The sequence below is a fragment of the Brassica oleracea genome, chromosome C5 (assembly GCF_000695525.1).
Source record: "Brassica oleracea var. oleracea cultivar TO1000 chromosome C5, BOL, whole genome shotgun sequence".
Lineage (NCBI taxonomy): Eukaryota > Viridiplantae > Streptophyta > Magnoliopsida > Brassicales > Brassicaceae > Brassica > Brassica oleracea.
The window spans coordinates 44,337,798-44,354,457 of NC_027752.1; the positions used below are offsets into that span (position 1 = coordinate 44,337,798).

A 16,660-nucleotide genomic window follows, 5' to 3' on the forward strand; every position below is an offset into this window, starting at 1 on the left:
GTTAGATAGTCTCTACTATAGAAGGTTATCTTTGTAATATACAGACCAAAAAATCTAAAAAAGAAGGTTATGGAAACAGACTATGGTCTGGTCTCTATCTTCTTTTTCTTACGTATCATGATACTGTCAACTGATTGTAGTTTTGGGGTTTTCTGCGTAACCAACAAATCGTCGAGTTTCAATCCAGATAGAAGTATAGATCCGACCAACCTCCTCCTCTTCTTACACTCCTTCAATTTAAGGAGTGTAAGTGAAGAAACGTTTTCATCCCTGTCGAGTGCTTTTGTGACATTAAAAGGTTTCTCGCGTAACGTTTCCTTAATGAAAGAGAAAGGCAGTGATCAATCTCAATACTCACGGACAAGAAGACTTTCAACCGTTGTTTGAGTACTCCTTGTTCAAGTTCTTACTCAACTTGCTTTTGTGTTCGGTTTTCTCGAGCGCAATGGAGAAACCACCTCCTAATGAGCTTCTGAAGAAGTTACTAGAGCTAGAGCAAAGCCACGAGCATCTAAAGCAGGAGATGTCTAGGCTCAAGGTATCTACGGAGCTTACTCAACAATCGCATTCTGTGTCGCCGTATCAGCCTGCGAGGAGAAACATCGGCGAGGGAGCTCCAGCGAGGAGGAAGAGCGTCCCCGCCGCGTTTCAGAAGCAGAAACGTATCCAAGATTCAATCAACTTGAGAGATGGAGTAGGTGGAATAGGAAGAAGATCATCGGCTGGAAAGTTCACAAATAGACAGTACTTTAATATCCTGCAGTCGATTTCACAATCTGTTCATGTCTTCGATCTAAATATGCAAATAATCTTTTGGTAAGAAGTTCCATCTTGGTATCTTATTATTTATCCATCAGAATCTAAAATTTTGGAGGCTATAAACATTTTTAAAATATTTTTTAATTAAACAAATTCCATAATTTTGGAAACCTATACTAACATGATTTGTTACAGGAATGCCATGTCTGAAAAGATTTATGGGTACACAGCTGAAGAAGTAGTTGGGAAGAACCCAGTTGATGTAATGGTGGATGAACGAGATGCTCCTTTTGCTATGGGTGTTGCTCAACGTTGTGTCAGTGGAGAGAGCTGGACCGGCGAGTTTCCTCTGAAGAGCAAATCAGGGGAGAGAATTTTAGCTGTCTGTACGTGTTCTCCCTTCTACGATGATGACGGTTCTCTGGTTGGTATCGTTTCTATCACAGGTAACACTGAACCTTATCTGCACCCGAGAGTCCCTTTGGCTACATTAAAGGCAAAAGAAGATGAAGGGAGCTCTAGCACTGGAAGGAATGGTTTTGCGTCTAGACTTGGTTTTGGAGCCAAAGGAGCTGGCCTTGACTCTCATCAGCCTATACAAACTGTTATAGCATCAAAGATATCATTTTTGGTTAGTGCCCGTTAATTTTGATAATGTCTTAGATTTCTATGCATCAGAAAAAAAAAATTCAACAGTCAAACCACGGAACATAGAAAAATTATTTTAAAAAAAAATAAGGATGTTTTTTTTAAGAAAAAAAAAAAGAAATAGGATTTTGATGCTACTATAAATATGAGTCTTGATTGTAAATTTATTTATTCACATGATCAATATACAAATACTAAACTTGAATTTGTCTGAATTGGTTTTTGTTCTTAAGGTTCTTTATTTTTCTAAAGTTAGTTCGCTTTGGTTCATAACAGCACCATTCTCTCTCACCTTTTATTTTGATGTTGCACTTTTTGATGACTAGTGTTGAACTTTCAGGCATCCAAGGTGAGCAACAAGGTCAAGTCGAAAATGCGAGTAGGTGACAGTGGTGCCACACTCTCTGAAGGGGTCTGCGGTGCTACTCTCTCTCACAACAGTGACAATGCATCATCAAGTGGTGTTAGCATACAAAGAGGGGATCTCATCTACCCTCCTTTTGGTGTATTCTCATGTGATGAGAGTGATGGAAATGCTGCAGCCCCTAAGATTCTCACCTCAAAGGCTGAGCACGAAGTTTCAAAAGGAAGGGCAGGTGATTCTGGATGGCCTTGGTTACAGAATGAACAAGGGAAAGATAAGTCTAACCAGATTAGTCCACTTTGTGATGTTAACTCTGGAAGCGATTCCTCTGATAGTAGTAAGCAAGACAACAACGAGGCTTCTAGTATGTGGTCTTCCTCTGTAAACGCGAACAGCACTAGTACCTGTGGAAATGCCAGCAGCAGTGGTATGAGCAATAATGGTGATACTGATAGTGATTGCCTGGAATATGAAATTCTATGGGATGATTTGACCATCGGAGAAGATATCGGAAGAGGTAATTTATTCTCTTAAACAGATTATCTTATTTTGCCATGCAAATCCATTCTTTATAACATCATATATTTTTACTCATTTTATAGGTTCATGCGGAACTGTCTATCACGGTCTCTGGTTTGGATCTGTATGTTTTTTGGCTCCTGTTGATATTTCAGAATATGCATTTGTTGATCTATTCACGCTTTCATAGATCAGTCTTGTTGATCACTGCAGGATGTAGCTGTAAAAGTGTTCTCCAAACAAGAATATTCAAAAGAGGTTATGCAATCTTTTAGACAAGAGGTATTGTTTTTAAATCCGTGGGGTCGTCCATAATGATTCCTCTGAGCGTAGTTAGCTAACATTTAAAAGTTCTAAGTTATTAATATTGGACTTGTTTTTCTATGAAGGTGTCGCTGATGAGAAGACTTAGACATCCTAATGTACTGCTGTTTATGGGAGCTGTGACTTCACCTCCGCGCCTCTGTATAGTATCAGAGCTCCTTCCACGGTTCGGTCTCATCTCTTTTAGTTACTACATCTCACTTTCTTTGTGCTTCTTGGCCCTTCAAGCCATAGCTCTGATCCATTCTCCTTGTAATTCGATTTACTATTTGCAGTGGAAGTCTCTTCCTTCTACTACGAAGGAGCACAACAAAACTGGACTGGAGGCGGCGTATTAATATGGCCTTGGACATTGTGAGTACTAGTTATACGTTCATTAGACATCTTTCCACATTTCTATGGTCATTGAGAATCGCATATAGAGCATGATCCTTTTCTTTTTTATTGTTTCTACATGATTGGTTCTTTGTATTTGTTTCATAGTCCTTTTGCATTCTCTATGACTTAGTCAACTTACATCTCATACAGCACATGACATGATTATTCACGCAGGCTCGCGGTATGAACTATCTTCACTGCTGTAGTCCACCCATCGTCCATCGTGATCTCAAGTCGTCAAATCTGCTGGTAGACAAGAACTGGACTGTTAAGGTGATATGAAAAAAACTTATATCATTTATGTAAATGAACTTGAAAAGTGAGGCTCCAAATCTCCAAACTGCAACTAGAAAACATCTTCAACTTATAGTGACATCTCAAACAGGTAGCTGACTTTGGTCTTTCGCGTATCAAACATGAAACATACCTAACTTCCAAGTCCGGGAAGGGAACGGTACTTAAACCTAGTCTCTTTTCGATTTGAATCTTGATTCACTAGCCAACCTCTCACGATGACATTTGATTGGCTTTTTACATGTTCTATAGCCTCAATGGATGGCACCAGAAGTTCTTCTAAATGAGTCTGCCGATGAGAAGTATATTCTTGTGTTCTTGTTTGGTTAAGTTCTCTTTTTGATTACATGTTATTCTAGCCTTCAATGCTAACTAGCTCTTGTTAATTCATTGATACAGGTCTGATATTTATAGCTTTGGAGTAGTACTCTGGGAGCTTGCCACAGGGAAGATCCCATGGGAAACTCTCAACTCCATGCAGGTATGTAACGATGGAAAGAAAGTGTCTCAACCACATATTTAGGTAATATAACATTAATCTTTATTGTGAAAAGATCAGTCTCAGTGTAAACCACTCTTGGAAGTCTATAAATAAGTTGTACACACTAGGCATGTCATAAACCATTATACTTTGCTGTAATAAGTCTATGCGCATACAACAAATCAAATATGAAGAGATACTTGTTTGCATATGTGCAGGTGATAGGAGCTGTGGGGTTCATGAACCAGAGGCTGGAGATTCCAAAGGACATTGATCCTCGTTGGATCTCTTTAATACAGAGCTGTTGGCACAGGTGAGACATGGAGAATTCCGCATGATTTCTGGCTAGAAGAATATAACCTTCAATTAGATGTGTTAGATAATGCTGACGTTAATGATCTGTGATTTTATTTTGGTCTGTCCAACATTGCAGCGATACGAAGCTGAGACCCACATTCCAAGAACTGATGGAGGAACTGAAAGACATGCAAAGAAAGTATACAATACAGTTCCGAGGACAGCTAAAACAAAACATCCTAAACGCACCGCTTCAAGGCAAAGAGTCTGTTCATTAAAAAAAAGGAATATAGAGAATTGGCCTTAGTTCGAGAAGTTCAAACGTAGTCTTCCTTGTCGCCTCTACGAAATACATTGAGGTTTCATATCTTTGCTCATCTTTTCATGTCCTGACACAGATGTTGAGTACTATTAGCTAGTGAGACCGACTCTGCGCTCTGACATCTTGAGCAGAAGAAACAAGAACATTCTCTTAATGGGATTATTTTTCTAACATCTTAGTTGGATCTTGTAGGATGGAGAGAAGAGACAGAAGAGTGCTTCAGAAGTTCAGTGTGTCAGTGTGAAGCACATGGAATACGCAGTCAAAGTAGAGACGTACACACACTCTAAAGCCAACAACCTCGTACTCCAGAAGAGACTGGAGCAGTCATGAGAATCTTGTACACTACTACTTATTCTCATCATATTATTAATTATGAGGCTTTTGTGTATATATGTATAGTTATTTCTTCTGTATATCATCTTTGTGTTTTGTCGTGATTTCACATAACTTTCTGGTTATTTACATCAAAAGTCCCGATCTAAATCTTATAGTTTTCTATAGAAACCAGTAACTTTAAACCTATAATATCCAAATGCTAAACGAAAACTATGTGGCGTAGCAAGTTAGCATTTATAATGAAGAACATATGTGATATCAGCAAGAAACTAGCGAGTTCAAATTAATTTTCATTTCCATTTTCAGTTATGTTGTAAAAATCTAATCATTTTTAATGTTTTTCTCTCTTTATTTTGCTATAACTCTGAAATTGAACCTTTTTAAAGTTATTAAGAAAAGAATTGCGACTCTGTGACAAAAAAAAAAAATTGCGACTTGAAAATATGTTTGTAAAAAACTGGAGCAGAATTGCAACATTAATACACCAACCGATTGTCACGTAACACATATAATGGAAAACTAAAAATCTTTTCTTTTTTTTCTATAAAAGGTTTCAAAAACCAATAATCTTAACATTCATACCAAAAATAAATTAAAAAATTAGAAAGAAGAAGAACGTAGTAGAAGCTCCACTGATCGTGTACAGTGCCGTGCGAAGGCTATTAGAGGCATAGGACAAAAATAATTTATTTTATATCAAATATGCATATTAATTTTTTTTAATACGAACCAAAAAATAAATTATTTTTTTATTTTATATTTTAAAATTATTTTTAAGAAAAAATAATCTCATGAAAATTAATAGCAAAAGTTATATTTTGGTTACAATATACAAACTCAAATTATATGCAGGAAAATGTTTTCGATATTCAAAATAAAAATATATAATGAAATTAATATTCACAACAACTAAGCATAAATGATCATATTATTGAAAAGTATTAAGAAATAATTATAGTTTTTATCATATTATATGATTTATGAATATGGAAACCCCAAAATGCACTAATGTGAGGGGGATCTGGGGCCAATGCCCCAAAATTGATAAGGTGAGCACGGCTCTGACTGTGGATCACAGTCGCGAGTTTCTTTCTTACGTATCACGTGAATTTTCAAGTGATTGAAGTTTTTGTTTTTGTCTGCAAAATTGTCGAGTACCAATAAATTATAGTGACTTACATTTTTTTTTTGTCAACAATTAAGAGTGACAACATAGTACGCAATCTTTGATCACAAAAACTGAGGAACCCCCCAAGAAACTAGGAACAGATCAACCTCTGCCCATTTTCTTATTATTAGATTTTTTTGAAAAAAACTATATAGTTGTTTTCCTTTTATATAGTTTAGAACAAAAATCTCACCTATAAAAAACTATAGCTTATATGAAAAAATGAAAAAAAAAACTATAGCTTATATGGAACACTGAAAATAAATAAACTTAATTTAGAATGAGTCAAATGTTTACAATCTAGTTCAGATTTTCTTAATATAATCAATAATCTCTCCAAATTAAATACAACAATTTTAAAAAAGAAGAAGCTAAAACCTGGAAAATTGAGGCAAAAGTAGTAAATATTAAATTAAATAAATGAAAAAATAAACCAAAAGAAGCAAGATAAGAAAGGAAAGTTTCCATTAATGTTGACCGCTTGAAGACCGCAGAGCACGTTTCTTCTCGCTTCACTCATTTTCTTCAATTCCATTTTTATTCTCTAGAGAGAGGAAAAAAAACCTTTTGGCTTCAGGAGCGAGAGAGAGACACACACACACACACTCAATATCTCATCCACCATGCTTGCTTAACACCTTCTTCAACCTCCGATTCAACTCGCTTACCCTTCAGATTCGATCGAAAATGGAGACTCCACCCGCGGAAGAGCTGCTGAAGAAGATACTCGAGCTAGAGGAAAGCCAAGAGCATCTGAAGCAGGAGATGTCGAGGCTCAAGGTATCCACTGAGGTCAGGCAGCGATCGCATTCCGTCTCGCCTCATCGTCCTGCGAGGAGAAACATCGGGGACGGAGCTCAGTTGCGGAGGAAGAGCGGCGCCGCCTCGTTTCGTAACGCTTCGCCGCTGCGGAAGGAGAGCCGTTTCCAAGGTTCGATGAATCTGAGAGGTGGAGGAGCATCGGCCGGGGAGTTTACGGATAAGCAGTATTTGAATATTTTGCAGTCCATGGCACAGACTGTTCATGCTTACGATCTCAATATGCGAATTATTTTTTGGTATGTAGTTCCATCTTTTGAAATATCCAGATTAGATGCTAGATGGTGGATTTGATTATTAGCACTGGGCATTTGGGTTTTCGGTTAGGATCAGTTCAGGTTATTCGGATTTCGGATTATTCCGGGTTGGGGTGTTCAGGTTCAGTTTAGGTACCAGACATTTTTCGGATTGCTTATTGGGTCCGGGTTGGGTTTATATTTTTTTATAAAACCTGAAGTAGAACCAAATTAGAAATAGTTTGAGTTTGGTTCAGGGTTAAAGCAAAAAAAAGAAGAAGAAATAACCCCCAAAACCCGAATTAAACACTAAAAGAAAGAAACAAAAAAATTTCGGGTAATTTGGGGTTTTAGATATTTATATATATGAAAATTAAAATAATTAATATTCTTTTTATATTTAAAATATTTGGATATTCGTTAGGGTTTTGGTTCGGTTTTTGGATTTAGAAAAATAGAAACTATTCAGGGTTTTGTAAATTTTGGTCTGGTTTCGGTTTCGGTTTCGTTTTTTTCGGTTCGGTTCTGGTCTGTTTTGGATATGGATAATATGGCCAGGAATAGATTTGATTCATGCATCATTGTTCATTTGTAGTATTTTCTTGTAATCTCTTATAGTTTCAGATTCCAGTTCGAATTCGGTTTTTGGATTTAGAAAAATAGAAACTGTTCCAGTTTTTAGTAAATTTTGCTCCAGTTTCAATTTTGTTTTTTTTTGTTTGGTTCTGGTTTGGTTTGGGTTATGGATAATATGGCCAGGAGTAGATTTGGTTAATGCATCATTATTCAGATTCCAGTTCGATGTCGTGATTGTTGTAGGAACGCTATGGCGGAAAAGCTTTACGGGTACTCTGCTGCAGAAGCACTTGGTGAGAACCCAATTGATATTCTTGCAGATAACCGAGACGCTGCTTGTGCAATGAATATTGCTCGGCGTTGTGTCCGTGGAGAGAGCTGGACCGGCGAGTTTCCTGTCAAGACCAAATCAGGGGAGAGATTCTCAGCTGTCACCACGTGCTCCCCCTTCTATGATGATGCTGGTACTCTTATAGGGGTCATTTGTATCACAAGTAAAACGGAACATTACATGAACCCGAGAATCTCTTTGGCTAAGTTAAAGGGGCAAGAAGGTGAAACGAGCTCTCATCCTGCAAGGAATAGTTTTTCCTCTAAACTTGGTTTGGACTCTGAACAGCCTATACAAGCTGCTATATCATCAAAGATATCAAACTTGGTTAGTTTAATTGTAGGTTGCATATTCTCAGTTCTCACCTTTTATTCTGATGCTGTGTATTCTGACTAGTGTTAAAAAATCGCAGGCCTCCAAGGTCAGGTCGAAAATGCGAGCAGGTGATGATAGTAGTGCCACACCCTCTGAGGGTGGCAGTGGTGATAGTCATCATTCAGATCATGGTGTCTACGGTGCTACTCTCTCTGACCACAGAGACGATGCTGCAGCGTCAAGTGGTTCCACCACACCAAGAGGTGATTTTATCCCGGCGCCTTTTGGTGTATTCACATGTAACCATGAAAAGTTACCTTCGAAACCCTTCAAAGATGCCAGTGACGAGTGTGATGAAAAGCCTTTAATCCATAAGGTTCTCACCTCAAAAGCTGAAGAGTGGATGGTAAAGAAAGGGTTTTCATTGCCATGGAAAGGGAATGAGCAGGAAGATTCAAAAGGAAGGCCAACTCATTCTGTATGGCCTTGGGTACAAAGTGACCAAGAGAAAGATAAGTCTGGTTTGAAGTCTGAAAGCCTTGCCTTTGAGAGTAAGAAGCCTACGAATAGTGAGGGCAGTAGTTTGTGGTCTTCCTCTGTAAATGCGAACAACACAAGCAGCGCTAGTAGCAACGGAAGTACCAGCAATAGTGTAATGAACAAGGTTGATTCTGATAGTGAGGGCCTGGAATATGAAATTTTATGGGATGATTTGACAATTGGAGAACAAATCGGACAAGGTCGTTTATTCTCTTAAACAGATTATCTCGTTTCCCAGACTTACTTTTATGTGATTTTCTGTCATTTGTTTTTTGCTAACAAATGCATTATATTCTATTTTACAGGTTCATGTGGAACTGTCTATCACGGTCTCTGGTTTGGATGTGTAAGTAATTGGCTTCTGGTGATCTTGTAGAGTATTGTCTTTATTTATATTCGTTCCCATTATATAGAAATAAAAATAAAAATACAAGTTCAAATATCTCATATTGAGAGCTTGTAATGTCACCACAGGATGTAGCTGTAAAGGTCTTCTCCAAGCAAGAATATTCAAAAGAGATTATCCAGTCTTTTAGACAAGAGGTATTGCTTATTGTCACCGCTGGATTGGTCTGAGTGTTTTTTCGCAAAAGACTCTCAGTCTTTCATATCATAGTAGTCAGATTGATTTTTCAACTAGACCAATTTTATGTGCTAAGCATTTTCCCTTACAGACTGTATCTCACTGAAGAATAAATCATTTATGAAAACTTAGACGTCCTATACAAACTGCGTCTTACAAAAACTGCAGCTAGTTCCAGATTCTTAATTATTTAATTGCTGCTCTTGTTTTATTGTGAAGGTATCGTTGATGAGAAGACTTAGACATCCTAATGTACTGCTCTTTATGGGAGCTGTCACCTCACCTCCACGCCTCTGTATAGTGTCGGAGTTCCTTCCACGGTTTGGTCTCATCTCTTATTGTTTTACTACTCTCACTTTCTTTGTGCTTCTAGGCGCTTCAAGCCATAGCTCCTGATAATTCGATTTTACTATTTGCAGTGGAAGTCTCTTCCGTCTACTGCAAAGGAACACGTCAAAACTGGATTGGAGGCGGCGTATCAATATGGCAATGGACATTGTAAGTATTAGTTATACGTTCATTTGACATTGATATTTCCATTTCTATGATCATTGAAGATTGCACGTAAAGAATTTACAAAGGATGAGCTGCTTTCTTTGTATTTGTCTTCTGATCCTTCTTGTACATCTCATATTTCATAATTCTTCACACAGGCTCGCGGTATGAATTATCTTCACAGTTGTAGTCCACCCATCATCCATCGTGATCTGAAGTCGTCAAATCTACTGGTAGACAAGAACTGGACCGTTAAAGTAAGATAAATAACTTTCCATCTTCGTAATATGATTATTTAGCTTTCTTAAACAAAGATTTAGATGTGGTGCACAAAAAAAACAAAGATTTAGATGAAAAAAATTATGTTTACGTGAGTGAACCGGAAAAGTGAGACTCAGACCTGCAACTGGAAACAAAGTCAACTTACAGTGACATCTCTAACAGGTAGCTGACTTTGGTCTTTCGCGTATCAAACATGAAACATACTTAACCTCCAAGTCCGGGAAGGGAACGGTACTTAAGCCTAGGCTCTATTCGATTTGAATCCTGATTTATAGTCATCCTCTCACAGCGATATTTGAATGCATTTTTCACCTGTTCTGCAGCCTCAATGGATGGCACCAGAAGTACTTCGAAATGAGTCTGCTGATGAGAAGTATATTCTTGTTTTCTGTTTGGTTAAGTTCTCTTGATTACTTGTTCTTCTAGCCTTCATGCTAACTAGCTTCTTAATTCATTGATACAGGTCTGATATTTACAGCTTTGGAGTAGTACTCTGGGAACTTGCCACAGAGAAGATCCCTTGGGAAAGTCTCAACTCTATGCAGGTATTATGTTTCTATAGATAGAACAACAAAAAGATAATGTCTCCAATTGCCAACTGGTCATAGAAATTTCAAAAGATTAGTTTCAGGGTAAACCTTTGCTCATCTAATTAGGCCTGGGCGTTCGGGTACCCGTTGGCATTCGGGTCGGGTTTTCGGATTTTCGGGTTTACGCTTCTAGGTCCCATACTAAAATTTTATTAGTACGGGTCGGGTTCGGATAATAACACTTCGGGTTCGGTTCAAAATTGTATTGCATCATAAAACCCATAAAGTAATCATATATCGTACGGATTCGGGTTATATCGGTTCGGTTCGGATATAAGCAAAGTAAAAAACAAATTTTTTGAAGTAAAACATCTAAATTAAATAAAAATTAATCTATCACATATAAAATTGATAAAATAACAATAAAATGTTAAATCAAGCATGAAAACAAACATCATTTGTAAACAATATGTATTGCCTTATAGAGAGTAGACTTTTTATTTCAATGAGCAAATTATAAAATACTTATTTATAACTAATTGTGTACTTAAAGCATTTATTAGAATTTTAATATTTATTATTATATATAATATTAACTGGTCACTTTACTCCTCCAATTGCCAACTGGTCATAGAAATTTCAAAAGATTAGTTTCAGGGTAAACCGGCCTACATCTAATTATCGTCAATACAAAATTAATTGTAAATTAGGAAGGTAAGATTCATAAACGCTATACTATAGTGTAATGTGTATAGAATAGATACAGTGAAATTTGTTACTGTATACGATTTGGCCATTTTTATAGGTGGGATATTTTTGCAACATCTCTACGAATTTAATTTCATGGTTCCATGGCATATGCTTATTCTGCTTGCAGAAAACTTCCATTTTCAGACTCGCTGCACTTGAAAAGTATGTTAAATGCAGAAATGCTTATTTGAAAAATGTGCAGGTGATCGGAGCTGTGGGGTTCATGAACCAGAGGCTTGAAATTCCAAAGGACATTGATCCCTTATGGATCGCATTAATGGAGAGCTGTTGGCACAGGTAAATTAACATATTGAAGAATATAACCTTTAGTTATTATTACAGTTCTCCTTGATTTTGATGTTCTACATATTTCACAGCTAATGCTAGACATTAAAATGTGTTTTTTTTTTTTTTTTGTTTCTCCAACACTGCAGCGATACGAAGCTGAGACCTACATTCCGAGAAGTGATGGAGAAGCTAAGAGAGCTGCAAAAGAAGTATTCAATACAGTTCCAAGCTAAACGTGCTGCCTTACTTGACAACTCGCCCCTTAATGACAACTAAACACAAAGTGTACTCTTTTGTTCCTCAAGGTGAAGCTTTAAGACTAAAAGCTGTTCGTGAAAACAAAGGAAGAGAGAATTGGTCTGTTTTCGAGCAGTAACATAATGGTTGGTTGTAATTACAACGTGGAGGAGACTCATGAGCAGAGGCAGCCACTGGAATTCTTGGACTGGTCTAAAGTGCAGTTAGTGATGTGTTTCTGGTCATTGCACAAATTGCCAAAAGAAACATAAAGGCTCAGTTTGGGTAGTGCAATTGTGATGATTGGTGGAGGCTTAAAGGAAGTACGTGAAAGGGATTTGATGTGAAAGTTGATTGCAAAGACGTCACAATTAGTTGGGTAGGTGTACAAGAGAGTACTTACTGCATATATAATATGTTTATTTGCACATTCACTTATCACTATTACATATCTATGTGATCAATTGGTAGAACCATTTGATGGTTTATACATAGAGGACAAAGGGATAGTTATGAGAGAATATGCTACATAATTGGGGATTTTTGTATAATCATATATGTAATTATCCTATTCTCTACATACAAACACAGTAATGCCCAATCAAACAAACAGTGAATCACTTAGCACAGATAAAGGCTCAAGAGAGGTTGGTTCATTCTTGTGACAGCTTCTGGAAATAAGGAATAAGACTTTTGATCAAAAAAAAAAAAGGAACAAGGGATAAGACGATGTGAGGTGGCTCCTTTACACGGTAGAGGAACATCCTGCACATGGGCTGTCGTCAAGGTGGGATGGTCTACTCTAGTAAAAGGTTGTATTGAGAGAAGGATCGAGTAATCAGAGACTGGTCACAGGAGAGGGTCTCCCGTTTGCGCAAAAAAAAAAAGAATGTTTATCACAGGATTGTTACCTTTTGATATCCAAATCGCAACATATAAATTCTGGAGCAAACATTTTACTGAGGGATTTATACTCAGGGAAGAAGACTTATTCAGCAATGAAATTTCAAAACTCAATTTAATATTTGGTTACATAACTCTCAAGTCTCTCGACCTAGCACACACAAAGAACTAGCGAGAAATGCTGGTACTGGTCCCATCATAGAGGATATCGTGAAAGCAACTCCCTTGTCGCAGCAACTGCATCGCCTTTGTGCTCCCTTAGAGTTCTCTCCACCACATTCTTTTCCAGCTACAATGTTCACAGACATCAAACTTTTAGGACACAGCCAACGGATGTTGAAGCCTAGTAATGTTTAAAAAAGGAAGAAGCTAACCTCAAGTTCGTTAACAATGAGCTCAACATCTGCGGCATTGATCTTAACAGAAGCCAGTTCCTTCTCCCTGCATTTAAAGTTCCAGCAACTTGTCAATCAAACACTACACAAAAGGCTAAGACTTTTTTTTCTTACCTCAATCTCTTAGCATTAAGATCAGCCTCCCTAGAAGCACCAATCGAAGCCATAGCCTGAAACACAGACATTGACCTTTGTAACCCCAATCAAATTTTTTTTTTTAACTTAACTGAGCTCAAAATTTAAGTCTAATCAGAAGATAATGATCATTCTATGTAGATGAAGAAAGAGCGAACAAACCGATTGAACACGATTAGAATCGAGCTGGCGATCCTCGACGCGATCGGTAAGCTTATCTAAAGCTTTGCTTTGTTGCTGTAAGTCCTTTGAATCGACCGTCATCTCGGCCCCGGCTTCTTCTGCTCCCTCCATTGCTTCTAAACTCTTCTCCTCTCTCTCTCGGTGAATCAAGTCTCCGGCTACAGAGAGAGTCTGAGTTTCGTTAGTGTTTCGAGCTCCAGCGTTAGAAAGAAGCCCTAAAGGCTAAACAATGCCAAACCCGAACCGACCCGAACCAAATTGAAACAACTCTGATTCAGTTGATAATCCGGTTTAGTAAACGTCAATATTGGGCTGGGCCTTACTTAGCCCATAGAAATAGCCTTACTAGAAATATCTTTTCCTCCACAAATTTTCGAAACTCTCACAAAATTCGAAAACGCTCTGGAGAGAGATGAAGGAAATTCAAATTCCCAGGAAAAACTCTACGCGCTCATCTGATACCGCAACGAAGAGGATCATCAAGGATCCTGAGCTGAAGAATCGAAAGGTAATTTGAAACGTATGAACCTATTTGATTCTTCTCGTACGTTTAATCACGTTTCCTTCTCTACACTGAAGTTTGCGGAGAAGAGACAGAGCGCAACCGTCGGAAGCACGAACGATCCATCGGATTTTGATCCGATCTATTTCGCGATCTCCGATCACGAAGCCGAGGTACGGCTCTCCAGATCCGTTTAGCTCAGATCTTCAGTTTTTGATTAGCTCCGATTTTGAATATGCGTTTGTTTGCCTCAGAGTTTTCTGCAAGGATCGAGTGTAGACCTCTTACCAACGCCAGAGATTTGCGACGAATCTCCAGTTTCATCCGTTGCTAACAAGGCTTTTCACGTCATCGACGCTGCGATTGCTGCGGGCTTGCCTGCTTCTGTGCAGTCCTTGCGCGCCGAGATCAGCGACCTGAAGAAAACGATCTGTTCAGTTGAGAGTTCTGATGAAAGTAAACGCGTCGATGGAGCTGTTACTCTCAAATTCCGCGTTGTGGTTTTGGTTTTCGTCCTTTGGGCTCTCTTAGCTGCGGTTGTGGTCGAAGTCAGCTCAGGAGAGGAGGTTGCTTACTCTGGACCACTTCCAACTTGAAGGATTCAACTCACAATCCATGGATTCTATGAATCGTCAGGTTAACTCATTTTCCTTTTCTATGATTTGCTTCATTTGAAGCTGCATCTCTGTTTATGATATCATCTATAATATCTCTAGTTCATTGTAACATATTTCAATCAAGCAGTGGGAGGTTTCTACATAAAGGATAACAACAGTTCTAGATTGTTTCTTTAATTCAAGAAGTCAAACATCTCTTTGAATAATTGATCCCCACAGATATCTCAGTGAAGTCTTTTATTTGGTAGAATTTGAAGCTTCCTAGGCCTTATGATAGCACATTCTAGGCCCAAAGCAAGTGGTCTTACAAGATTCGTTTGGTAAGTTGATGATTGTTAGTCGACAAGTAGGCCTTATAAGCTGCTGGTTAGTCTCATTCCTAACCAATGAGTGTGATCCCTTACACTTTATTGGCACAAGTGATATGGCACTTGATCTTTGTAATCATGGTGACTCGTGTTGGCTAAAAACATAGTCTTCTCTGCATCACATGTCCAATATATAGGCCTCTGTAGCGTTTATGTCTCTAGGTCCTAATCTACTTTGATGAGTTCTATTCTTAGCTCTGTAATCATTATTTGGCAAAGCTTATTTTCTTCTAGCTTCTAAAATTGGTAGGTTTTAGATCTTACCAAGACATGTGCTAGCCCTTGTTTCCATTCTTATGCAAGATATTCATTTTTTTTTTAGTTGTATTAAGGCCAGACAAATCCTATGCAAAGTCCAGCGTGTGAAGCTTTTTGGGTAGTTACTTACTTGATTTGATATTTATTTCATAAATCATTAGGATAAGCTCTTGGAAGCGTTAGATTAGGTTTCTTCTCCATTATGGATAATGATTGGAAATTAGTAGTCATGTATTTTTAATATAAACATCTGAAGAAAAACAAAAATTATTACATATACCATGTGTTAAATAAAAGGAGCTCTTGTTGGTTTACTTTTGATGTAAAGTTTCTGTATGATTAAAGGAAAATCAGGGCTTAATGAGTTGAATTAATGGACACCAATAATTCGAGATGCATTCCATTTCTCTCTTTTTTAGAACAACTTGTCACTGTGTCTTAACATTGATTAGTTCATGGATGATCATATTTTTGTATTATAAGGAAGGGTCGCTATCATTTTTTTCTTACTTTTGTAGCATTTGTCTAATTCATTTGGCTGAATAGTGATTCTTTGTGAGAAACTGATTCTCGCTTTTGAAAATCGGGTTCCCATTAGGAAATATTGGTGTTTTTCACATGTATCAATTCAGCTTACCGACTGACAAAAATGAATTTGTAATTGATTCTCTCAAGTACCTGTCAGGTTTGGTCAGTTTTGTTGGTAAACCAATGATAACAACTTAAAGGAGTTAGGCTTCAAAATGCTTATAATTTAGTCTACGTAATATATCAATAATCATATTGTGCTCTTTAAACAGGATCTTGGGTGTTGTCACTGAGAAACCAGGGGCCAAAAACTCAACTACTTATTCGGAAGCTAAGCATGTAAAAGGTGGAAGCATATACATAAGGAAACAATTCTACAGATAAGTATTTCGTATTTGTTCTGAACAGTGTTGTGCTGATATTTCTAATTGATATTGGCAACTTTAGTCTTATTTAGTGTTAATAATTGATATGTTTAAGAAAGCCCTTTTAAAAAAAAAACTAAATGTTATCTCATCAATACTTCACTTTGTTCTAAAAATCATAGGCTTTCGGTACATATAGCATTTACGTAAAATTGAATATTTTCGTAGTGGACACAGATTTTGAGAAAATTTTAAAAATATGAAAATATTGTTTTAATGCATAGTTGCATCATTCACTAACATATGATAAAGGTCAAAGAGGTTGGAAACTTTTGTTGTCTCCGTTTCTCTAGAAAATAGCGATTTTATTGTGGTTAGTCCACCAATTTAGAGAGTATTATGAAGTTTCACTAAATTAATTGACAAAAAAATAAAACGATGCTCGTACCATGAAAGACAGTTTAATATACAATAATACAGATGTAGAATGTGTTTAGAAATTTTAACACAACACTAAAGATCATAGGTTTC

The 16,660-nt window shown here is 37.3% G+C and overlaps 4 protein-coding genes across 4 annotated transcripts; 3 read left to right on the plus strand and 1 right to left on the minus strand.

The window, feature by feature from the left end:
- Window positions 1–445: 445 nt before the first annotated feature.
- On the plus strand, window positions 446–4,719 carry LOC106292407 (dual specificity protein kinase shkD-like). Its single transcript, XM_013727997.1, has 14 exons — window positions 446–816; window positions 955–1,390; window positions 1,748–2,288; window positions 2,374–2,414; window positions 2,504–2,572; window positions 2,680–2,780; window positions 2,890–2,968; window positions 3,167–3,265; window positions 3,378–3,446; window positions 3,539–3,588; window positions 3,686–3,767; window positions 3,986–4,080; window positions 4,201–4,333; window positions 4,579–4,719. Exons 1-14 carry the CDS (start codon window positions 446–448, stop codon window positions 4,717–4,719), a joined length of 2,307 nt encoding a protein of 768 aa, XP_013583451.1.
- Window positions 4,720–6,370: 1,651 nt separating this feature from the next.
- Window positions 6,371–12,453, plus strand: LOC106295430 (RAF proto-oncogene serine/threonine-protein kinase-like). Its single transcript, XM_013731326.1, has 13 exons — window positions 6,371–6,951; window positions 7,768–8,182; window positions 8,268–8,910; window positions 9,016–9,056; window positions 9,185–9,253; window positions 9,513–9,613; window positions 9,713–9,791; window positions 9,947–10,045; window positions 10,233–10,301; window positions 10,394–10,443; window positions 10,534–10,615; window positions 11,553–11,647; window positions 11,785–12,453. The coding sequence occupies exons 1-13, from the start codon at window positions 6,581–6,583 to the stop codon at window positions 11,912–11,914; spliced, it is 2,244 nt and encodes a 747-aa protein (XP_013586780.1). The 5' UTR covers window positions 6,371–6,580; the 3' UTR covers window positions 11,915–12,453.
- Window positions 12,454–12,754: 301 nt separating this feature from the next.
- Window positions 12,755–13,731, minus strand: LOC106295431 (huntingtin-interacting protein K). The gene is made up of 4 exons (XM_013731327.1): window positions 13,471–13,731; window positions 13,288–13,343; window positions 13,153–13,219; window positions 12,755–13,067 (listed from the first exon to the last, which is right to left on the minus strand). Exons 1-4 carry the CDS (start codon window positions 13,600–13,602, stop codon window positions 12,975–12,977), a joined length of 348 nt encoding a protein of 115 aa, XP_013586781.1. The 5' UTR covers window positions 13,603–13,731; the 3' UTR covers window positions 12,755–12,974.
- Window positions 13,732–13,882: 151 nt separating this feature from the next.
- LOC106293887 lies at window positions 13,883–16,251 on the plus strand. The gene is made up of 4 exons (XM_013729520.1): window positions 13,883–13,999; window positions 14,071–14,166; window positions 14,248–14,629; window positions 16,037–16,251. Exons 1-3 carry the CDS (start codon window positions 13,904–13,906, stop codon window positions 14,587–14,589), a joined length of 534 nt encoding a protein of 177 aa, XP_013584974.1. The 5' UTR covers window positions 13,883–13,903; the 3' UTR covers window positions 14,590–14,629; window positions 16,037–16,251.
- Window positions 16,252–16,660: the final 409 nt, after the last annotated feature.